Genomic DNA, 25,779 nt, shown 5'->3' on the forward strand with positions numbered 1-25,779 from the left:
GTTGTCAAGTACTGCTCACTGCAGAGCCAAATTGCCTCCAGCTCCACCTCTCTTGATGTCCAGCTCCACCGCTGAGTGATCAAATGGGTGGAGTTAAGGTTAGGGATAGGGTAAGGGGTAGGGTTAGGGTGTGGTTAGGTGTCTATCTCAACCCCTTACCTCCAGCAAGGGGGAGCTGGAGCTCCAGCTCCTCCCATATGGACTTCCTGTTTGGTGGCCATTGAAGCAGGGCCTAAACTTTTTTTTTTATTGCAACACTTTACAACCAAACAAGGTAGCTACATAATCACAATCCAGAAAATAACCAATCATGTTCAGCCTTGGTTGAGCATAACCAAAAATAGAACAAAATAAAGCATAAATAAACCAGAGGAGAAAGGATAACTAAGAAGTAAAATATATCAAAAGTAAAATACAAATAAAAGGGCTTTTACAATAAATTGTACAGATCTAGGAGAGAAATCAATTTAAGGGCTTTCTTATTCTTAACCAATTTTAAAGATTTGTATAAGAGTTTTACCTCATTCTGCCACTGAATAAAGTTAGGTATAGATTTACACTATCTGCACTTGTGAATAAAAAACTTTCCAAAACATAACAAGATATAGCAGGGCCTAAACCAAACAGGCTCTGCGAAGTGTTGTTTTGCTGTAGCGGACTTTACCAAGCGTTTTGCCATTGCCATTGCCATGTTTGTTTTTCTTTCATAGTTAGAGTATAGTCATAGTTATAGTTTTGTCTTTGTTTCTCTGCCTTATTATTTTGTTAGTTTGGACTGCTCATTTGGATTTTGACCCTCGCCTGTGTTATTGGATTACGCTTTTGTCTTGCCCTGGATGTTCCTGTTTGTTGGTATTTGACCCTGCCTGTGTTGACTACGATCTGTTAAATAAAGCTAGCGTTTGGATCTATCAGTGCTGTCGTCGAGTCCCCGTTACAACATGTTGCAGCAATATGGCTGAGTAGCTGACAGATGCGGCTTTATCAGAGGTGTAAAAAGCACTCAAAAATTTTACTCAAGTGAAAGTACAGATACTCAGTGAAAATCTTACTCAATTAAAAGTACAAGTATCTGGCCTAAAACATTCTTGAGTACAAGTAAAAAAGTACAACTTTAAATTATACTCAAGTATTGAAAAAGTAAAAGTACTTTTTTTTGTATGGTTAAAGGGAGAGAACGAAACTAAATGCAATGGCACAGGTTAAACACGTATATATCTAGTGCAAGAACAATTAAAATGAAGCACAAAAAAATACAAGAAAAGGATTAAATACAATTAAGATACAATTAAAAGGAATTAAGATACAATTAAAAGGAAACTCCATCCTTTCCACCGTCATGCCATCCCATATGACTTTCTATTATCAGGTGAACACAAACTGTTTTAGAAAAAAAAAATCATCTCTTAACACAAGTGTATGGGACATCCAAAAATGCCACTTCAAAAACTCTACACAAGGTGAAAATGACAGTAATTTATGCAACCCCTGTTAATGAATCAGGGTCTTCTTAAGTGAAACAAAGAAGAATACAAATACTAATATTTTAATCTTGACCATCGTGTTCACTTTGGGTGGTTTCTGAAGTGGTCCTGTCCCCTTGCATTATATGGACATAAAATCTTTGCCTGTGTTCATCTAAAGAAAGAAAGTCATAAACATCTGGGATGACAGAGGTTCAGTAAATAGTGAGAGAAATTTCGTTTTTAGGTAAACTATCCCTTTGAAGAGCGAGATGTGGTGCAGAGGCTAGAAACATATTTCAGACAGAATACAAGAATGTGTTGAATAAATGAGGTCAGTCATAGTCATAGAGTTAAAACATAAATCATTAACATTTTGTAAGGCCACTTTTTTGTGTTGTCTATTTAACGTCCCTGTCTAAAAGGATAACTAATCTTTTAATTGTTTATTTGGGACATTTAGTTTTTTTTTTCTTCGCAAATACTGATGAATAATTATTTTTTAAACAAATCAGGCAAAGCAGTTGTAAAACATCCAGGCCATTTCGAAACACCTTGACCTTAGCCCCGCCCTCGAGGTGACGCCACGACTGACGTCACGTCGCATCGACTGGTGTGTTTTTGATTTTTAAAGTCTAAACTTGAGTACATTCATGCGGTAGTTTACACAGATGAGTGTAATACACCTTTCCTGGAGAATCGCGTTGGCCTGCAGAAGATCAGAAGGAGATCACATGTGTGTGTCCGTTAGCTGAAGGAGGATGATGATGGTGATGATGTTTGCTGCTGCTGGTGCTTTTAGCATGCGTGCTAATGTTAGCTCTCCTCAGTCAGTATTTCTCTATGTGTGAATAGCTAACATAGCAGCCCACAGCTTTCGACTTCACTTTCATCTCTTTTAGAGCAGGTAAGAATATAAAGTCTTTTCTGTTTATCAGCGCTAAGATCATGCACGTGTTGTGTTTGTGCAGGAAGAGTCATTAGCTGCTAAAAGTGAGACATCAAACAGCACATGACTGACCTCCTGCCTTGACTTTTACTGCCATAAGAGTGCATTTGAACCGATAATCTATCTAATCTAATCTAAATTACACTGGCTTTTAATACAATACTGTGTTGATTTAACTTTGATCAAGCTGATCAGCAAATCTGATAAACACTTTAATGCAATATAATACATTCATTATAATATATTTACTTTTACAGTGGATTCTTAATCAGTTATGATGATTATCTGATGTTATTTGATACTTATTTGTTTAGTGGTGTGTGAGGAATAAGGTATAAGTTGTGTTTGTCCTATTGTTGTGAATGTGTTGTCAGTGACAGATGTCCCAGGATTATGGCAGTGCTCTGTTTATGTCTGGATTCTCAGATAACCAACAAGGTTTTCAGCATTTTATTTGGTTAGTCTTTCTCTCAACATGGGGACAGGAGAGCTTTTAATCAATACATGAGGGGAAAAAGACACTACTTATTTGAAAAAGTCAGATATTTTCTTGTCAATTAAAAAATAATGTGTTATTTTCCTAGTTACTTGGAAAAAAAGTAATATTATTGCATAACTTGTGTTACTTGTAATGCGTTACCCCTAACACTGTGTATATCTATCTAACTATCCATATATATATATATATATATATATATATATATATGTATATATATATATGTATATGTGTGTGTTAAAGACATTAGGATATCTATGAAATTTACAAAATGTAAGGAAAGTGTCTACTTTTGAGGTTTTTGGAGAATAAAATGTCAAAATTTGGTTGAAATAATGTTACTTTGTCATTCAGTGTAACACAATATTTATGTAAAAATTCAAACAAATGCTTATTCTGATTTGTGCATATTAAAATATATAAAAGAATCAGAAAGCATATTAAATTTTATTGTGTTTTAAATAAGTAAAACATTTTTAGTGACAAATGGACAAAACCTAGGATAGTGGCACTTTTTAAAAATGTAGAATTACAACTAGTTAGTATTTGGGGTGAATGTAATTCATAATTTAATATGTCATAAATTGATTTTTTTTGTACATATGCCTGACAAGACTGTTACACTGAGGATTTAAGGGTTTAAGCAAAAAAAAAAAAACATTAAGTGTAATACTGCTTTAAATAAAAAATATATATTAAAATATTTTCTGTTTAATTGCATTTTTGTTTTTGCTTTTATTTATTTATATATATATGTATATGTAAAGTTGGTTGCTTGAGCTATTTTAATTTCTCTAACTTTATAAGTGATTATTTGCATTGGTATATATTTTTCTATATATTACTTGGTTTAACCACATTGTGTTGTGGCTCACAAGTGAACTTTGTTTATACTAGTGTTTATGGAAACCTCTATCTTATTTTAACACTACTCACCCTCACTGTGTTTTTCCAAACCGGTATGATTTTCTGTCTTCCACTGAAGACAAAATTCTTTTTGCAGAATGTTAAAAAAACCAAACAGTTTTGTTAACCATTGTCCTGAGACATTTCTCAGAACGTTATCTTCTGTGTTCCACAGTATATGTACAGTATATGTTCCACAGCTTGTATAATATTTGTTCATTTCTCAAAATGATGAGATAAATAAGGCTTTCCCCAGGTTTCTACTAGCTCTGAAATCAACAGAATGAGATTTTAAAGCTGTTTGGTAAAGAAAACCATACTGGATTTGGGAAAACACAGCAAGGGCGAGCGAGTCGTGTTAAAATGAGACAGAGGTTTCCGTAAACCTCAGTATAAGCAAAGTTTACTTGTGAGCCACAACACAATGCGGTTAAAGCAAGTAATAGAAAAAAATATATTCCAATCACAATTTAAAATAGCTCGAGCAATCAACTTTAAAATTGTTGGACCACTTGAGATGGACAGACCCTTATATAGACGTATATAAATGGGACAAAGGGTTTAAGCAATAAAACAGTAAGTGTAATACTGCTTTAAATTGTTGTTGTTTTTCCAAAAAAAAAAAAAAAAAAAAAAATATATATATATATATTAAAAAGTTTTCGGTTTAATTTAATTGCATTTTTGTTTTTGTTTTTCTGAGCACAAAATAAATATTTAACATTTTTCCCTAATTTACAGAAGACACCCACTAAAATGTCATTCAGTGTAACGATCTTGTCAGGCATATTTCCAACAAAAATTAATTTATGACATATTAAAAGAGGAATTACTTTCACCCCAAAATACTACCGGTAATTAGTTGTACACTGCAAAAAAAGATTTTCTTACTTAGATTTTTCGTCTTGTTTCCAGCCTAAATATCTAAAAATTGTTAAATCAAGAAGGATTTTTTAGACAATCAAAAATTATTTTCTTGTTTTCGGAAAAAAATAGTCAAAATGAAGTGTGTTTTTGCTTAGAACAAGCTAAATAATCTGCCAGTGGGGTAAAAAAACAACAACCTTGCTTTGTGTTTGAAATAAGATTTTTTTTACTTACCCCATTGGCAGATTATTTTGCTTGTTCTAAGCAAAAGCTCACTTCATTTTGACTATTTTTTTCTGAAAACAAGACAATCAATTTTTGCTTGTCTAGAAAATCCTTCTTGATTTAACAATTTTTAGATATTTTGGCTGGAAACAAGACAAAACATCTAAGTAAGAAAAGCATTTTTTGTAGTGTAATTCTATTTGTAATTTTATTTTTTTTTAAATATATATATTTTTAAATGTGCCACTATTCTAGGTTTTGCCCATTTGTGAGTAAGACTTTTTTACTCATTTAAAACACAATAAAATGTAATATGCTTCCTTTTTCTTTTATATATTTTAATATGTACAAGTCAGAATAAGCATTTTGTTTGAATCAAATCTCATATTTGAAACCAGCACAATGTTAGCATGGACTCCTATCTGTAATGTCAGCTTCCTGTCTGCTCCCCACCAGAGATAATCAACCTTGTAACTGAAGGGGCATTTTCTGCACTCACTTGTCCCCGTTAAATAAAACACAGAGTATTCACAAACCAGAAATGTTCTGCACTTGTACAATATTTACCACCTTAAAAAGATTTAAGATCTTTGAACCCTTCCCGTAATAATCTGACTGAAGTGGAATTGAAAGCGATCTTGATCATTATGTTTTGTTTGGGTACGGGGAAGAAGGTCAAATATTTGCCTAATCTTATTGTGAGCGTGTTGTGCTGTTCATAATCATCTGTGTTTGTCTTTAGAGAAGTGCCAACTCTGTTTAAGACATGAGCACATAGAATGAAATAACCTCGTTCTGTCTGTTTTTTAACAGTAACCCAGTTCTGCAGCTTTTAAGCAGCTTTTTTAATATTTCAAAAACTGGATCATTTATCTTTTTTTCCATGCAGGACAATAGTAACTCTGAACGTGTGGCCATTTAGGGATTATTCTGACACATCCGAGTGGTGAGTTCATTAAACATTCAACAGACAAAATATACTGTGCAGTTCTCATAATAACCTAAATACTAATTTCCTGTAAACATGGTTTTTAAATTCTGTATTAAAGTTATTTTTAGATGTGGGATCCATTTAAAATATCAGGGTGATACTAATGCCCTGATGACAATGAAAAAAATAGAGCGTCTATTTAAAAATGAGATTCTTTTTTTTTGCATAATATTTTACTATTATTCCTTTGAAAAGAATAATGACTAAAATGTATTACTACTTGATGTTTAAAAAAAAAGTTATGAGCTAAATTAGTCATGTGGTGCAGCTAGGGTTGCAAAAATGTGGAACATTTCCATTTTCGGAAACATTCCAGGAATTTTGGTTTTCAAGATTTTTTGGAATCTTTCTGAGATTTTTGGAAAGTTTCTGGAAATGTAAACGTTTTCTAAAGGTTAAATTACACTTACATCTTACTGTTCAAAAACTTTTGACTGGTAGTGTATGGCATTTTACCTGATGGTTACACTGTTTCGATTATATTCAAACCTATCCTAAAATTCTATAATTTCAAAACCATATAAATAGTACATTCATTTGCATTTATGCATTTATTTCTATAGTCTACACCTTTTAGCTGACACTAATAATTTTATAAAATATACTACTTAGCCAAATGTATGTGAATAATAAGAGCTTTGTTTATACAGAAATCAATGTAATAATATTCCTATTTTAATGCGAAAAATTATTTTCTTACTTAGATTTTTTGTCTTGCTTCCAGGCAAAATATCTGAAAATGCTTAAATCAAGAAAGATTTTCTAGAAGAGTAAAAATTATTGTCTTGTTTTCAGAAGAAAAAAAACAATGGGGTAAGAAAAATAATCTTGTTTTCTGTTTGAAATAAGATATTTTGGCTTACCCCATTAGCAAACTATTTTGATTGCTCCCTCCTTCTTGATTAAAGAAATTTGTTGATATTTTGGCTGGAAACAATACAAAAAATTTAAGTAAGAAAAGCATTTTTTGCTGTGCATAAGATTAAGACTGATTATATTCAAACCTATCCTAACATTTTGTAACTTTATTTTGAAACCATATGAATAATACATAGTGCATTTATTTCTACAGTCTGCAAATTTTTTTTTTAGCTGACACTAATAATTTAATTAAATATACTACATAGCCAAATGTATGTGAATAATATGAACATCCAGCTTTGTTTGGACAGAAATAAATTAGATTTTAAAATGTATATAATAGATTTCATAATATTACTATTTCAATGTGTTTTTGATCAAAGAAAGTAAACAAGTGGGAAGGTATTACACTGCAAAAAATGCTTTTCTTACTTAGGTTTTTTGTCTTGTTTCCAGGCAAAATATCTGAAAATGCTTAAATCAAGAATTTTTTTCTAGAAGAGTAAAAATTATTGTCTTGTTTTCAGAAAAAAAACAAGTCAGAATTAAGTGTTTATGCTTGAAACAAGCTAAATAATCTGCCAATGGGGTAAGAAAAATAATCTTGTTTTCTGTTTGAAATAAGATATTTTTGCTTACCCAACTGGCTAATTATTTTGCTTGCTCCCTCCTTCTTGACTGAAGAATTTTTAGATATTTTGTCTGGAAACAAGACAAAAAAAAGTGTAAAAGTAGTGCATTTATTTCTACAGCCAATACTAATACTTTTATAGTGTATACTACATAGCCAAATGTATGTGAATAATATGATCATTCAGCTTTGTTTGTTCAGAAATAAATTTGATTTTAAAATATATATAATAGATTTCCTAATATAACCTTTTAATGTGTTTTTGATCAAAGTAATGTAGCCTTGTTGAGCAGACTTAGAGTCTTCTTTCATAAACATTAGACACTGCCCCTGATTCAGCTGTTGTTATTGTGCTGTTAAAGAGAGAGACACAGTGAGGATGAGCGGCTGTGAAGGGCAGGAAGAGGCCTGTGAGGCTGGATGTTACCAGCTCTAACCTTCATTATATCCTCTGCTGGGCCTCTGAGTGACTGTGGTGAACATGTCTGTGCACGAGGACCTAGATCACCCGCGCTTCTTTGTGGGAGCTGATGACGGAGAAGGAGACGAGCTGCTCGATCCAGGCAGAGTGCTCAGCTATGATTGTCTGTATGAAAATGTGGAAGAAGAGGATGAAGACAGAGATGATGGAGAATATGATTCGGTATGTAAAAGAAGTTTTCCAGATCAAGTAGAGAAAAGAGAGTCTTAGATTTACCTTGTGATTTGCATTTATTTAACAAATATCAGCAGTATTTGTCTGCAGGTTTAAAGTTTGCTGCCGTAATAAGGCTGAAGCAGGAGCAGTAATACCACGCAGCACATGTGCAAATGCTAAACTAGCTGGGAACTCATTTCTGATAATACTCCGCCTGCTTTGGCCATATTACGGCAGCAAACTTCCTTGACTATTACGCCGCAATGGGAGTGTAGTTCCTAATCTTATCAGCCTAGAAAATCACAGCTTTGCATTTCCGCCGGTCTTAGTACACGATATAACTACAGAAGAGTCAAGTTTTAAATACAACAAATATGGAAACTCGTTGGTCATTTTTGAACGTGATGCTATTGGTCTCATAGGATTCAATGATCTATGCTAAGCTATGCTAAAAGTGATATCGCCAGAACAGGAGAACGGCTGAATGGATTTCAAAACGGTAAAAATCAACTTATTGACTCGGGGGGAGTTGGAGAATGAGCCTATTTCCAAAAAAAGTGGAGTGTTCCTTTAATAAACTGTTGGACTTGGCTAATTGTAAAGAAACATGGCCCCAATCAGCCGTGTATAAAATTTGGTGCAAGTAAAAAAAAAATGCTTTTCTTAGCTTTTTTGGTCTTGTTTCCAGCCAAAATATCTAAAAATTCTTAAATCAAGAAGGATTTTCTACACGAGTAAAATTTATTTTCTTGTTTTCAGAAAAAATAAGCCAGAATTAAGTGAGTTTTTGCTTTAAACAAGAAAAATTACCTTGTTTTTTGTTTGAAATAAGATTTTTTTGCTTACGCCATTGGTAGATTATTTTGCTTGTTCTAAGCAAAAACTCCTTCCTTTTTGATTTAGGAATTTTTAGATATTTTGGCTAAAAATGAGAAATGAAATGAAAAAAAAAACATATGGGTAGAATACAGAAGATGTCTAAGCATCAATGTAGAAAACTCAAAGCCTTGAACATTACAAAAATCAGTGCATACTTCATAAATCATTAGTAAATTTGTAATTTGCATGTAAAATACACACTTAATGCCAGATTTACTAACAGCTTGTGCCAGTGCAAACCCTCTTTTGGTGTTAAAAAAAATACAATCAGGATTTACTAAAAAACCTAGTGAAAAATTAGTTGTGAAAAGAAATGCAGTTGTAAAAGAGTGTTTAAGTAAGTCATGTGATTTACTAACATTTGCAGCAGTCAAATTAACCCCCATAAAAGCTTTACATGGCACTTTGAGGCTCATAAAGCAGTTGTGATTGTTAGACCACTTGATTGTTGCGTTGGAGGATGGGTGACAGGTGTATTGTTTCAGCTGTTAGTTAGGGATGCTTTTTTTACATTTACAATTACATAAACAATTGACCTATATGACACACAGCTTTTATTAATATCTCAACATTTTAGATTCAAACTCATGACTCAAACGAATGAAATGATTTAATTTGAGATGCGTGTGTTTTTATCTGCAGCCTCCAGAGAGACAGATCGTGGTTGGTATCTGTGCCATGTCTAAGAAGTCAAAGTCCAAACCTATGAAGGAGATACTGGAAAGACTGTGTCTGTTTAAATACATCACTGTGGTTACGTTTGAAGAGGAAGTGATCTTGAATGAGCCGGTGGAGAACTGGCCACTCTGTGATTGTCTCATCTCATTCCATTCCAAAGGTTTGTGGCATTTTGACTATTTTTACTGCGTATGACTGTGTCACTTGACGTGGATAATGGTTTAAATTTAAAATAACTTAAAGATTATGGCTAATTTCCTGTTGATTTACTCACTCCTGTTATTCAAGATGTTCATGTCTTTCTTCAGTCGCAAAGAAATTCATTTTTATTTTTGAGGAAAACATTGCAGGATTTTTACCCATATAGTCGACTTTATTGGTGGCCGATGAGTTGAAGGTCCAATCTGTAGTTTCAGTGCAGCTTTAAAGGGGTCACAGCCGAGGAATAAGTGTTTTATCTAGCGAACCAATCGGTCATTTTCTAAAAAATAAAAATACATTTATATACTATTTACCACAAATGCTTGTCTTGTGCTATTTCTACGAAATGTACATGTGTGACTTCACGCATAACGTAATCACATTGAAAAGGTCACGTGTGGTTAGTTTTTTGTTGTGTACTTTGGTTAAAAGATAGGGTAAAGCAAAAATCTTATTTTCTCCTCCCATTTCAAAGTCGTCCAACATCGTTGTTTGTCTTTTTTTTTGTAAAGGGCATTTGACTTTCTTTGCATGTTCGCTTTGTAAACATTGGGTTGATATTTCTGCCTACATCATGTGTGACCTTTCGAATAGATAAGACCCTTATTCCTTGGCTTTAGTGCCCTTTAAAGCTGCATTAAATCTACAACCTGTTGGCCCCCATTGAAGTCCACTATTTGGAGAAAAATCCTGTAATGTTTTCCTCAAACGTTATTTCTTTGGAGCAGAAGAAAGAGATGAACATCTTGGATGACATTGGGGTGAGTAAATTAATAATAATAATATATATATTAGAGATGCACCGATTGATCGGCTAGTGATCGGAATCGGCCGTTTTTGGCATGATCGGCCCGGATCGGTGGCCAGCCGGTCAATTTCTCCTCTTGCCGATTCCAAGCCGATCCTTTTATTGCCAGCGGCGCATGCAATTACGTCACGGCCATGCGCGCGCAGCCGCACACTCACAGTCACGTGTAAACATGGTGTGAGTGAAGATGACACAAAGATCGCAGTTTGTAACATTTATAAGGCCAAAATACAACGTGAGGGAGCAACCACGAACCACGCACTTGTTTAGCTTGGCTGGACATGTGGTAGATCACGCCCCCGCTCTGCATATTTTGCATGTCTCTGTTAGTTAACACACCTGATTCAGATAACCGCTCGTTAGAAGTAAGCTCCGTGAATGACAGTCCCTGCACAGTGTTCATTGCTCCCTACTCCCTGAGCAGGGGATATCCGTTGACGTTTACTACGCTTTCATTCATTCACATATTTGCGCTATGCCACCGCATACAGCCGCATATCTTCTCAAGGGACAATACTATAGAAATTAAACTTTGAGATATTTTAGAGTAGTCAGTGTGCAGCTTGTATAGCAGTATAGATTTACTGTCCTCTGAAAATAACTCAACATACAGCCATTATTGTCAAAATAGCTGGCAACAAAAGTGAGTACACCCGAAGTGAACTTGTCCAAGTGTCAATATATTGTGTTAGCACCATTGTTATCTGGCACTGCCTTAATCATCCTGGGCATGGAATTGACCAGAGCTGCACAGATTGTTGCTGGGTTCCACTTCCTCTCCTCACGGAGCTGCTGGACGTTAGACACATGGTGCTTTTTCACCTTACGCTTGAGGATGTCCCACAGGTGCTAAATAGGGTTCAGATCTGGAGATATACTTGGCCACCCCATCACCTTCAGCTTCAGCTTCCTCAGCAAGGCAGTTGTCATCAGCAAGGATCGTTATCATGTTGGAAAACTGCCGTTCAGCCTAGTTTCTGGAGGGAAGGCATCATGTTCTGCTTCAGAATGTACAGTACATAATGGACTCCATGTTTCCCTCAATGAACTACAGCTCCCCAGAACCAGCAGCACTCATGCAGCCCCAGACCATGATGCTACCACCACCATGATGACTGTAGGCAACACACTATTTTCTTGGTACTCCTCACCAGGGCATCGCCACACATGCTGGACACCATCTGAGCCAAACAAGTTTATCTTATAGTCTCATCAGACCACAGGACATGGTTCCAGTAATTCATGCTCTTGGTTGTCTTCAGCAAAATGTTTGCAGGCTTTCTTGTGAGCCAGCTTCAGATGAGGCTTCCTTCTGGGATGACGCCTATGCAAACCGACTTGACTTGTGTGCGTCATATGGTCTGAGCACTGACAAGCTGACCTTCTACTTCTGCAACCTTTAAAGCAATGCTGGCAGCACTCATGCATCTGTGTTTTGAAGCCAGGTTCAGAACCTGACGCACAGAACAAGTGCTTAACTTCATTGATCGACCCTTGTGAGGCATGTTCTGAATGGAACCCATCTTGGAAAACCTCTGTATGACCCTGACCACTGTAGTGTAACTCTGACCACTGTAGTGTAACTCTGACCACTGTAGTGTAACTCTGACCACTGTAGTGTAACTCTGACCACTGTAGTGTGACCCTGACCACTGTAGTGTGACCCTGATCACTGTAGTGTAACTCTGACCACTGTAGTGTAACTCTGACCACTGTAGTGTAACTCTGACCACTGTAGTGTGACCCTGACCACTGTAGTGTGACCCTGATCACTGTAGTGTAACTCTGACCACTGTAGTGTAACTCTGACCACTGTAGTGTAACTCTGACCACTGTAGTGTGACCCTGACCACTGTAGTGTGACCCTGATCACTGTAGTGTAACTCTGACCACTGTAGTGTAACTCTGACCACTGTAGTGTGACCCTGACCACTGTAGTGTAACTCTGACCACTGTAGTGTAACTCTGACCACTGTAGTGTAACTCTGACCACTGTAGTGTAACTCTGACCACTGTAGTGTGACCCTGACCACTGTAGTGTAACTCTGACCACTGTAGTGTAACTCTGATCACTGTAGTGTGACTCTGACCACTGTAGTGTGACTCTGACCACTGTAGTGTGACTCTGACCACTGTAGTGTGACCCTGACCACTGTAGTGTGACTCTGACCACTGTAGTGTAACTCTGACCACTGTAGTGTAACTCTGACCACTGTAGTGTGACCCTGACCACTGTAGTGTAACTCTGACCACTGTAGTGTAACTCTGACCACTGTAGTGTAACTCTGACCACTGTAGTGTGACCCTGACCACTGTAGTGTAACTCTGACCACTGTAGTGTGACCCTGACCACTGTAGTGTAACTCTGACCACTGTAGTGTGACTCTGACCACTGTAGTGTGACTCTGACCACTGTAGTGTGACCCTGACCACTGTAGTGTAACTCTGACCACTGTAGTGTGACCCTGACCACTGTAGTGTAACTCTGACCACTGTAGTGTGACTCTGACCACTGTAGTGTAACTCTGACCACTGTAGTGTAACTCTGACCACTGTAGTGTGACTCTGACCACTGTAGTGTAACTCTGACCACTGTAGTGTAACTCTGATCACTGTAGTGTGACTCTGACCACTGTAGTGTGACTCTGACCACTGTAGTGTGACTCTGACCACTGTAGTGTGACCCTGACCACTGTAGTGTAACTCTGACCACTGTAGTGTGACCCTGACCACTGTAGTGTAACTCTGACCACTGTAGTGTGACCCTGACCACTGTAGTGTAACTCTGACCACTGTAGTGTAACTCAGTTTCAGGGTGTTACTGATTCTCTAATAGTCTTGGCCATCTTTGTGGAGAGCAACAATTCTAATTCTCAAATCCTCAGAGAGTTTTTGCCATGAGATGCCATGTTGAACATCCAGTGGTCAGTATGAGACAATTGTACTTAAAGCACCTCATTTGAACTGCTCTAATACAAGAGACACAAGTTTGTATGGTCCTGTCAAGCAGACAAAAACATAAACATGATGAATGGGACATGTGGCTTTGCATGGTTAAACAACATACTGCTGTAAACACTATTTCTGTAGTGTTGTCCCTTGAGAAGGGATAGTAAATCGTTGCTAAAATGTGAGGGGTGTACTCACTTTTGTAAGACACTGTACTTATTTAAACCATGGTATGAATACTCTATTTTGATTGGCTGAAATGTGTGCGATAAGGATATTGCATGCACAGATAGTTCCAGTCAGTTACTGTATCAAGAACAAGAATGAAGATGTTTTCATTCTCTCTTGATATGAACCCTGCACATGTTTGTGTGAATGTATTCATTTATTGTCTGTTTTTAAAGGATTCCCACTGGATAAGGCTGTGGCTTATAAGAAGCTGAGGAGTCCATTTGTCATCAATGATCTGGATCTTCAGTACTTTATTCAGGACAGGTGAGCTTCATGTCCACCATCATGTCTTCATCAAATTGCAGATTAATTGCATTGTTTATGGACCACATGATGTTCTCTAATACAAAAGATGTTGCCAGCTCAACTAAATGCTTTTTACATAATAGATTAGTAGATGTATTCTTCCAGGTATTGTAATTGTGTTTATGTTGATTAGAAACGACATTAAATGTCGCGTGTTTCTTATTTTATTCTAAGATTGCCAGACTACAATCATGTTGATCAAAAACAGCCAGATGGGTTCAACTGTTCACATTCAGTCACGAGGCGCTGAAATGTTGCTATGGTAATCATCCATTAAAGGGCAACATTTGCCCCTGGAATTGATTTCATTGGGCTTTTATTTATTTTTTTTGAATTTGCTCATTATTAAATGCATCTGTGTTGTTTTTATTACAAATACTTGTTTAGACTAATAGAATTCATAAACTTGCTGTGTGTGTGGAAACTGTACATCACAATCTTTCTACACAGACAAAATTAATCGGATTAAAAAATCAAGACTATCTTGGTTCTTAGTGACATGAAAAACAAAACAGTTACTCAAACTGAGAATAAACTGGGCCAAGAATGTTCCCCATTCCTAAAGTGGTCAGTGATTTCAGTTCACTTTGAGTTCTGCGCACTTGCATAGTGTTTAGCATGGCTGACTGACTGTCATGGTTTCTACTCATACATTAACTTACAATACGGTCTTAACCTGTTATATTATAGCAAAATCATGTTTGAAACCCTGCTATTGGTCTGAATAGCAATGGCAAGTGTAGCACAAAGCCGGTTTTAGTTTTTACCCAGTTAAGTTTGCATTTACTGTGCAAACTCTGAGATTTCAGGCTCAAGAAGGTGCATTGGTTTTAAGCAGGTTTTGTCATCATAGTAACTTGCGCTAGAAGCCAGCTCCAAGCCAGCAAACCCAAACTGGACCAATCAGCTCTCAGCAAAGTGACATATATCTGATGCAATATAGCCACTCCCCTGTAGCTCCAAATTTAATCAGTTTACAGTCAAAGAATTTTAGAAATAAAATTGAAATAAACTTATTTTTCTATATTTATATTATATTCATGGTAATTGATATTTTAATTCATATACACTGCTGCACAAAAGTGCTCATCAAAGCTGCATTTAATTGATCAGAAATACAGAAAAAACAGGAATATTGCTATATATATATATATATATATATTTAAAAAAAATTTTTTTTTTATATAATTTGTTCCTGTGATGCAAAGCTGAATTTTCATCATCTGTTACTCCAGTCACATGATTCTTCAGTTTTTTTGGAAACTATGATTCTTTTTTTTCCGGATTCTTTGAAAAACAAGTTAAAAAGAACAGCATTTATTCAAAGTATAATTTTTCCTTTAACAATGTAAATCTATGCTATCAAACCTTGGTGAATAAAATTATTTATTTCTTTCAAAAAAAAAAAAAAAAGAAAGAATAAAAATTTACTGACCCCAACTTTTGAACAATACTGTATATTGTTAGAAAACCTTTATATTTGAAATAAATGCTGTTCTTTTTAACTTTTTATTGATGAAAGATTCCAGGGGGAAAAAAGTATCACAGGTTCCAAAAAAAAATATAATAATAATAATTGGCAGCACAACTGTTTCCCACATTGATAATCCTAATAATAAATCAGCATATTAGAATGATTTCTGTAGGACCATGTGACACTTAAGACTGGAGTAACAGCTGATGAAAATTCAGCTTTGCGTCGCAGGAATAAATTATATTTTAAAGTGTATTAAAATAAAAATTGTTTTAATTAATTATAATAACATTTTGCAATATTACTGTTCTTTGAGTTTGAGTTTGTTCATCTCGCTTCATGCTACAGGCCACTGCTGCCTACACCCAAATCCCAGCTGTGCTTATATTCAGAACAGCAGCACTCTTTCATATTGATGAAATGTTTCCAGTCTGAAAAGTACATGGAAAATAAGAGAAAACATTAAATGTCCTGAAAAATCTTGTTGCCATGGAAAAAAAAATATTTTCCTTTAGCCTAAAACAAACAGTTTACCACTTGGCTGAAACAGTTAACATTATTAGTGGAAAGTTTTGTTTGTCAGAGAGGTATTGCTGTGACACTGTTTACTCTTGTGTTGATGCTTGCAGTAGCTAGCTAATGTTTTAACTGCTGGAATGTTTGCCTTTAACCGGGGTCAATGCAGCAACCTAAACCATGCATGAGAGCTTTTTTTTTTTTTAACCTTTATTTATACAGTGCTTTTAACAATAAGGGTTGTGTCAAAGCAACTTAAGCGTAGTATCATAATAGTGTCAATAGTGCAAAAGTTTGCTGCAACAAAGTCAGATTTGCAAAGGACTCATCTGGTTCCTGTGGTCTAGGCGAGGAGTTTTTTTACTAATGATCGTCTCTGGGGCTCATCTAGTTGATGTGGTCTCCAATGACATTCAGGCCTGTAGAGGTCGTCTCTAGGTGTTGATCCACCATCTGAGCTGGATATGGACTGGATCTGGCAGCTATAGTGACCTCAGAATAAGAATGAACAGACTAATATTAGTGTAGATGCCATTCTTCTTACGATGCAGCAAGAACATCTGGTGTTATAGGAAGTGTTTCCGGTTCTGTTTGACCTAATTAATGCAGCCTAACAGTTCTTTAACAGATTTGAGTTATAGAAATGTGTTAATGTTTTAAGTGTAGGCCAGGTTAAAGAGATGACAGAGTTTGTCTGCCTCCTGAACAGTGTTAGGTAGATTGTTCCAGAGTTTAGGCGCTAAATAAGAAAATGATCTGCCGCCCGCAGTTGATTTTGATATTCTAGGTATTATCTAACTGCCAGAGTTTTGAAAATGCAGCAGACATGAGGGACTATAATGTGATAAGAGCTTACTCAAGTACTGAGGAGCTGAACCATTGAGGGCCTTTTTTTTTTTTTTTTTTAAGTAATATTTTTTGGGCTTTTTATGCCTTTAATGGACAGGACAGTAGAGAGATGACAGGAAATCAATGGGCAGAGAGAGGGGAGCAGGATTGGCAAAGGACCTCGAGACGGGAATCGAACTCAGGTCACCGTGAGCACTATATGTCAGCGCACTAACCACAAGGCTATCGGCGCCGACACCATTGAGGGCTTTATAAGTAATTAGCAAGATTTTAAAATCTATCCGATGTTTAATAGGGAGCCAGTGCAGTGTTGACAGAACCGGGCTAATATGGTCATACTTTCTGGTTCTAGTAAGAACTTTTGCTGCTGCATTTTGGACCAGCTGGAGTTTGTTTATTAAGCGTGCAGAACAACCATCCAATAAAGCATTACAATAATCTATCCTTGAGGTCATGAACGCATGAATTAATGTTTCTGCATTTGACATTGAGAGCATAGGTTGTAATTTCGATATATTTTTGAGATGGAAAAATGTGGTTTTGCAAATGCTAGAAATGTGGCTTTCAAAGGAGAGATTGCTATCGAATAGCACACCTAGGTTCCTAACAGATGACAAAGAATTCACAGAGCAGGAATCGAGTATTAGACAGTGTTTTAGGTTATTACATGCAGAGTTTTTAGGTCCAATAATTAACACCTCTGTTTTTTTTTATAATTTAGCAGTAAGAAATTACTCATCAGTTTTTTATATCAACTCTGCATTTCATTAGTTTTGCAAATTGGTATGTTTTGCCAAGCCGCAAAGAAATGTAGAGCTGAGTATCATCAGCATAACAGTGAAAGCCAACACCATGTTTCCTGATGATCTCTCCCAAGGGTAACATGTAAAGCGTGAAAAGTAATGGCCCTAGTGCTGAGCCTTGAGGTACTTCATACTGCACTTGTGATCGATATGATACCTCTTCATTTATTGCCACAAACTAATGGCGTTCATATAAGTACGATTTAAACCATGCCAATGCACTTCCTCTAATGCCAACATAATTTTCAAGTCTATTCAAAAAAATGTTGTGGTCAGTATTGTCAAACACAGCGCTAAGATCCAGTAGCTCTAACAGAGAGATGCAACACTGATTGGATGATAAGAGCAGATCATTTACAAGAGCAGTCTCAGTACTATGATTCGGTCTAAATCCTGATTGGAAATCTTCACAGTAGTGTTGCTTTCGTCAACGAAAATTATGACTAAATATCGTCGCCAATGAACCTTTATCACGTGACGAAAACGAGACGAGACGAAACGAAAATGCTGGTCATGTGACGATGACTAAAAAAAATGTATTATGAAACATCGTTGACGAATAAAAACGAGACTAAATGTTGTTTACAAAATAAAAACTATGCTAAAATGTCTCTTTATTTTCGTTGACAAAAACGAGACGAAACAAAATGTTATAATGTAAGATTGATGTGCGAATGCCCAGTAGCCAGAGCTGTATCCTAAACCACAGGCGACGTCACTCCCTCAAGCCCCACTCGTGGCATAAGTCTGACACAGAGAAAGGGACCAATGGCCGGCCAGATAGGGTTCATATTTGGGGAAAAAAAAGAAGAAAGAACACATACATTTTTTTTCTACTTTTTAGTAGTGATAGGAAAATGAAGCTTTTCGAAGCACCAAATCATTCCCCTCAACTGTATCGTAAAAAGGTTCATACTCGAAGCTTTTCAACACGTTGTACACTAATGACATCTTGTGGTCAAAGGTGGAAAAAGTTTCTTTTACGTCCCAGATTTCCAAGCGATTTTTGGACAATTTCATAAAATAAATAAATGTGTGCTAAGAAAACCATAAGAAATATTTTATTACACAATAAAAGGCAGAATAGTGAGTTTATATCATTCTATTATGACAATACAAGGCAAAATTGTGAGTTTATATCATGCAATTATGGCAAGAAAGTCAGACTAGTGAGTTTGTATCATGCTATTATGACAATAAAAGGAAGAATAGTGAGTTTATATCATGCAGTTATGACACGAAAGACAGACTAGAGAGTTTATATCATGCAATTATGACAATAAAAGAAAGAATCGTGAGTTTATATCATGCAATTATGACACGAAAGTCAGAGTAGTGAGTTTATAACATGCAATTATGACATAAGTCAGAATAGTGAGTTTATATCATGCAATTATGACACAAAAGTCAGAATAGTGAGTTTATATCATGCAATTATGACACAAAAGTCAGAATAGTGAGTTTATATCATGCAATTATGACATAAGTCAGAATAGTGAGTTTATATCATGCAATTATGACACAAAAGTCAGAATAGTGAGTTTATATCATGCAATTATGACACAAAAGTCAGAATAGTGAGTTTATATCATGCAATTATGACATAAGTCAGAATAGTGAGTTTATATCATGCAATTATGACACAAAAGTCAGAATAGTGAGTTTATATCATGCAATTATGACACAAAAGTCAGAGTAGTGAGTTTATATCATGCAATTATGACATAAGTCAGAATAGTGAGTTTATATCATGCAATTATGACACAAAAGTCAGAATAGTGAGTTTATATCATGCAATTATGACACAAAAGTCAGAATAGTGAGTTTATATCATGCAATTATGACATAAGTCAGAATAGTGAGTTTATATCATGCAATTATGACACAAAAGTCAGAATAGTGAGTTTATATCATGCAATTATGACACAAAAGTCAGAATAGTGAGTTTATATCATGCAATTATGACACAAAAGTCAGAATAGTGAGTTTATATCATGCAATTATGACACAAAAGTCAGAATAGTGAGTTTATATCATGCAATTATGACACAAAAGTCAGAATAGTGAGTTTATATCATGCAATTATGACACAAAAGTCAGAATAGTGAGTTTATAACATGCAATTATGACACAAAAGTCAGAATAGTGAGTTTATATCATGCAATTATGACAATAAAAGGCAGAATAGTGAGTTTGTATCATTCTATTATGACAATACAAGGCAGAATAGTGAGTTTATATCATGCAATTATGACGTAAAAGTCAGAATAGTGAGTTTATATCATGCAATTATGACACAAAAGTCAGAATAGTGAGTTTATATCATGCAATTATGACAATAAAAGGCAGAATAGTGAGTTTGTATCATTCTATTATGACAATACAAGGCAAAATTGTGAGTTTATATCATGCAATTATGACAATAAAAGGCAGAATAGTGAGTTTGTATCATTCTATTATGACAATACAAGGCAAAATTGTGAGTTTATATCATGCAATTATGACGTAAAAGTCAGAATAGTGAGTTTATATCATGCTATTATGACAATACAAGGCAAAATTGTGAGTTTATATCATGCAATTATGGCAAGAAAGTCAGACTAGTGAGTTTGTATCATGCTATTATGACAATAAAAGGAAGAATAGTGAGTTTATATCATGCAGTTATGACACGAAAGACAGACTAGAGAGTTTATATCATGCAATTATGACAATAAAAGAAAGAATCGTGAGTTTATATCATGCAATTATGACACGAAAGTCAGAATAGTGAGTTTATATCATGCAATTATGACACGAAAGTCAGAATAGTGAGTTTATATCATGCAATTATGACGTAAAAGTCAGAATAGTGAGTTTATATCATGCAATTATGACACAAAAGTCAGAATAGTGAGTTTATATCATGCAATTATGACAATAAAAGGCAGAATAGTGAGTTTGTATCATTCTATTATGACAATACAAGGCAAAATTGTGAGTTTATATCATGCAATTATGACACAAAAGTCAGAATAGTGAGTTTATATCATGCAGTTATGACACGAAAGTCAGAATAGTGAGTTTATATCATGCAATTATGACACAAAAGTCAGAGTAGTGAGTTTATAACATGCAATTATGACATAAGTCAGAATAGTGAGTTTATATCATGCAATTATGACACAAAAGTCAGAATAGTGAGTTTATATCATGCAATTATGACACAAAAGTCAGAGTAGTGAGTTTATATCATGCAATTATGACACAAAAGTCAGAGTAGTGAGTTTATATCATGCAATTATGACACGAAAGTCAGAATAGTGAGTTTATATCATGCAATTATGACACAAAAGTCAGAGTAGTGAGTTTATAACATGCAATTATGACATAAGTCAGAATAGTGAGTTTATATCATGCAATTATGACACAAAAGTCAGAATAGTGAGTTTATATCATGCAATTATGACAGGAAAGTCAGAATAGTGAGTTTATATCATGCAATTATGACACAAAAGTCAGAGTAGTGAGTTTATATCATGCAATTATGACACAAAAGTCAGAATAGTGAGTTTATATCATGCAATTATGACACAAAAGTCAGAATAGTGAGTTTATATCATGCAATTATGACACAAAAGTCAGAATAGTGAGTTTATATCATGCAATTATGACAATAAAAGGCAGAATAGTGAGTTTGTATCATTCTATTATGACAATACAAGGCAAAATTGTGAGTTTATATCATGCAATTATGACGTAAAAGTCAGAATAGTGAGTTTATATCATGCAATTATGACACAAAAGTCAGAATAGTGAGTTTATATCATGCAATTATGACGTAAAAGTCAGAGTAGTGAGTTTATAACATGCAATTATGACACAAAAGTCAGAATAGTGAGTTTATATCATGCAATTATGACAATAAAAGGCAGAATAGTGAGTTTGTATCATTCTATTATGACAATACAAGGCAAAATTGTGAGTTTATATCATGCAATTATGACGTAAAAGTCAGAATAGTGAGTTTATATCATGCAATTATGACACAAAAGTCAGAATAGTGAGTTTATATCATGCAATTATGACGTAAAAGTCAGAGTAGTGAGTTTATAACATGCAATTATGACACAAGTCAGAATAGTGAGTTTATATCATGCAATTATGACACAAAAGTCAGAATAGTGAGTTTATATCATGCAATTATGACACAAAAGTCAGAATAGTGAGTTCATATCATGCAATTATGACAATAAAAGGCAGAATAGTGAGTTTGTATCATTCTATTATGACAATACAAGGCAGAATAGTGAGTTTATATCATGCAATTATGACGTAAAAGTCAGAATAGTGAGTTTATATCATGCAATTATGACACAAAAGTCAGAATAGTGAGTTTATATCATGCAATTATGACAATAAAAGGCAGAATAGTGAGTTTGTATCATTCTATTATGACAATAAAAGGAAGAATAGTGAGTTTATATCATGCAGTTATGAAACGAAAGACAGACTAGAGAGTTTATATCATGCAATTATGACAATAAAAGAAAGAATCGTGAGTTTATATCATGCAATTATGACACGAAAGTCAGAATAGTGAGTTTATATCATGCAATTATGACACAAAAGTCAGAATAGTGAGTTTATATCATGCAATTATGAAAAAAAAGTCAGAATAATGAGTTTATATCATGCAATTATGAAAAAAAAAGTCAGAATAGTGAGTTTATATCATGCAATTATGACATAAGTCAGAATAGTGATTTTATATCATGCAATTATGACACAAAAGTCAGAATAGTGAGTTTATATCATGCAATTATGACACAAAAGTCAGAATAGTGAGTTTATATCATGCAATTATGACACAAAAGTCAGAGTAGTGAGTTTATATCATGCAATTATGACACAAAAGTCAGAATAGTGAGTTTATATCATGCAATTATGACACAAAAGTCAGACTAGTGAGTTTATATCATGCAATTATGAAAAAAAAGACAGACTAGAGAGTTTATATCATGCAATTATGACACGAAAGTCAGAGTAGTGAGTTTATATCATGCAATTATGACAGGAAAGTCAGAATAGTGAGTTTATATCAAGCAATTATGACACAAAAGTCAGAGTAGTGAGTTTATATCATGCAATTATGACAGGAAAGTCAGAATAGTGAGTTTATATCATGCAATTATGACAGGAAAGTCAGAATAGTGAGTTTATATCATGCAATTATGACAGGAAAGTCAGAATAGTGAGTTTATATCATGCAATTATGACAGGAAAGTCAGAATAGTGAGTTTATATCATGCAATTATGACAGGAAAGTCAGAATAGTGAGTTTATATCATGCAATTATGACAGGAAAGTCAGAATAGTGAGTTTATATCATGCAATTATGACAGGAAAGTCAGAATAGTGAGTTTATATCATGCAATTATGACAATAAAAGAAAGAATCGTGAGTTTATATCATGCAATTATGACAGGAAAGTCAGAATAGTGAGTTAATATCATGCAATTATGACAATAAAAGGCAAAATAGTGAGTTTATATCATGCAGTTATGTGTAAGAAATGAATTCATCTGTAAATAAACTTAAAAAATAAAAGTACAAGCATGATTCGTGTATGCAAGGATGATCAAGTAAATTAAGAATATTGTTAAGTTGAATAATAGTATTATTCGAAGCTTCTGTGTCGAACGTCACATCACTAATTTTTTAGTAAATTGTAGCTTGACCATTCAAACACCTTGTTTCTCTGTATTTTTTTTCTGGCATTGGATGCATTTTTCAGCCTATAAGATAACAATAATATAATAAGATAACCTTGTTTGAAATGGGTTTGGCTAAAAGAAAACTTTGGTTTTGTCTATACTACTAGGTACTTATACTATATTGACTGGGTTAAATAAAATTGCATTACTAAAACTAGACTAAAATGGCATCAGTTTTCGTCGACTAAAACTAGACGAAAATAGTCATGGGTAATTCTGACTAAAATATGACTAAAATGCTCAGACTTTTAGTCGACTAAAACTTGACTAGACTAAAAAGAGTATGAACTTGAACTAACCTGAACTAAAATGACAGGTTCACACAAAGACTAGACTAAAACTAAAATTAAAATCGGCCGCCAAAAACAACACTACTTCACAGATATCATTATTTTTTTAATTTGCCCATGAAACGGTTGTCATTGCAACAGAAGGGATATTTAAAAAAGTGATATATTGTATGAATTCATTTGATTTTTTTTTTTTTGTAGAAACATTGAAATGTCTTGCATCTACATGACAAATTACCTCTCACAGTAGTTCTTCCACATAGTGACACAACTGGTTCTTTTCAGTTCTGAGCAATATGGGAAGTCAAAAATGAGATGCGGACACAATGCACAGTGAATCACTCAGAGACTGATTCACTAATTGTGATTGACCTAGTGGCGCTTCTGTTTTTGTTCTGCCATTGAAAATAGTTCCAAAGTAACTGTCTGGCGATACTGTGTCTAAAATGTCTTAACAATAACAAAAGTCTTAAGGGTTGATGATGATGACAGATGGGACTTTAACAACGCTTTTTAAATGCATTTTTAAAAATTGGTTTTCTTAAAGCAAATTTAAAGAAGTTTAACAAAAACTCTGCTCTGAAAACTGCTATTTTTTTTTTTTTACAATTTACCTTTTCCAACTACAAAATCAAAATTCATATGTGATATTTTCATTTTTAGGAGAGAGGTGTATCGGATACTGAAAGCCGAGGGAATACAACTTCCCCGATTTGCGGTTCTGAACAGAGATCCTGCCAGACCAGAAGGTTTGTTAACTCAAATCTCATACTGACCTAGTTTAGACTGCAGAAAGCAAGCCTGTGGCACCTGTGAACGGATAATGTGTTTAGATCATCTGTGTCCCAGTGATATGTTCTCAGGTAGTTAGTAGAGCATAAGTGTCATTTAGCTGAAACTTGCAAATAAAAAAAAAAGAAACAAGAGCCTACAATATAAGCGGTTATATTATAAAAGTTTGACTTTTATTCAGTTGTGTTTTTCTAATAATTAATTATTGTGGGTTACTTTCACTGTTTTGAAAGGCTTATTCAGATCCTCTGTTCATTTTTTCAGGGAAGTTCATTTATACATATGGGTCCATGAACATAAATAAATAATGAATTAAATGGTCGCAGGCTCCCTTTGTAGTTTACAGGATTACTTCAGAGCATTTTTGTATTTTTTTTTTTAAAATTTGAATTCACATCAGTTTCTAATCTGATCAAATCAAGACCATGTCAATTAGTTTTTTTCTGCCTGTTTACCTTAAAAAATAAAAAAGCAGTGTTTGCCTGAGCTTAATCTTTTTCTTACTTAGATTTTTTTTGTCTTGTTTCCAGCCAAAATATCTAAAAATTCTTAAATCAAAAAGAATTTTCTAGATGAGTAAAAATTGTCTAGTTTTCAGAAAAAACAAGTCAAAAATATAGCTGAAAGCAGCAATTACCAGGGTTCGAGCATTTAAGGCCTTTTTGGCTTCTGTGCTGTTAGCGTGTAGGCCAACATGAAATAAATGATATATGATATGAAGATCTAGTGTTTGAGTGAATATATGAGCATTTTTTTTTAGTAATTTGAGGTCATTTAAAATAGAAATCGTGTGGTTTTGAAGCCTTTTTAACTGTTATAGCGCCACCTGTGGTCCAATTTCCATGAAAGTTTGCATGCTTGTTAAGAGTCATCTGGCACATATTTTCACCAAAGTTTTTGTTTAGGTTAGGCTTTTGGGTATATATTGCCACACCCCTTTCCTAAATGACCTTGTTATATAATTATTACTAGAGAGTCCAGAGAATTGCGATGCAGTGGTTTTTTTCGAGATTGAGCGAAAAACCTAGGACTAGTTCGCAAAAGTAGGTTTTTAACATAATTGCAAATATTTAATCAACGATTTGTTTCACAGCAATGGTTTTTGAGGCAAAGTTGTTCAGAATGAGTAGATCTATCATATGATATGAAGATATAGTGTATATGTGAATATATGGATGTTTTATTGCAATTTTAGTTCTTTTACTATAGAAATACCATGTT

General features: G+C 34.5%; 1 protein-coding gene across 11 annotated transcripts in view; it reads left to right on the forward strand.

The window, feature by feature from the left end:
* Positions 1-2,088: 2,088 nt before the first annotated feature.
* ppip5k2 (diphosphoinositol pentakisphosphate kinase 2) overlaps positions 2,089-25,779 on the forward strand; it is a 73,407-nt gene continuing 49,716 nt past the window's right edge. For all 11 annotated transcript variants that reach the window (XM_073830205.1, XM_073830199.1, XM_073830195.1 and 8 more), the window contains exons 1-6: positions 2,089-2,370; positions 5,796-5,852; positions 7,752-8,032; positions 9,548-9,743; positions 13,946-14,036; positions 24,430-24,515. In XM_073830205.1, coding sequence (XP_073686306.1) covers positions 7,871-8,032; positions 9,548-9,743; positions 13,946-14,036; positions 24,430-24,515 — 535 coding nt within the window. In that variant the 5' untranslated portion in view covers positions 2,089-2,370; positions 5,796-5,852; positions 7,752-7,870. The remainder of the gene's footprint in view (positions 2,371-5,795; positions 5,853-7,751; positions 8,033-9,547; positions 9,744-13,945; positions 14,037-24,429; positions 24,516-25,779) is intronic.

This window comes from Garra rufa, chromosome 23, assembly GCF_049309525.1.
Source record: "Garra rufa chromosome 23, GarRuf1.0, whole genome shotgun sequence".
Lineage (NCBI taxonomy): Eukaryota > Metazoa > Chordata > Actinopteri > Cypriniformes > Cyprinidae > Garra > Garra rufa.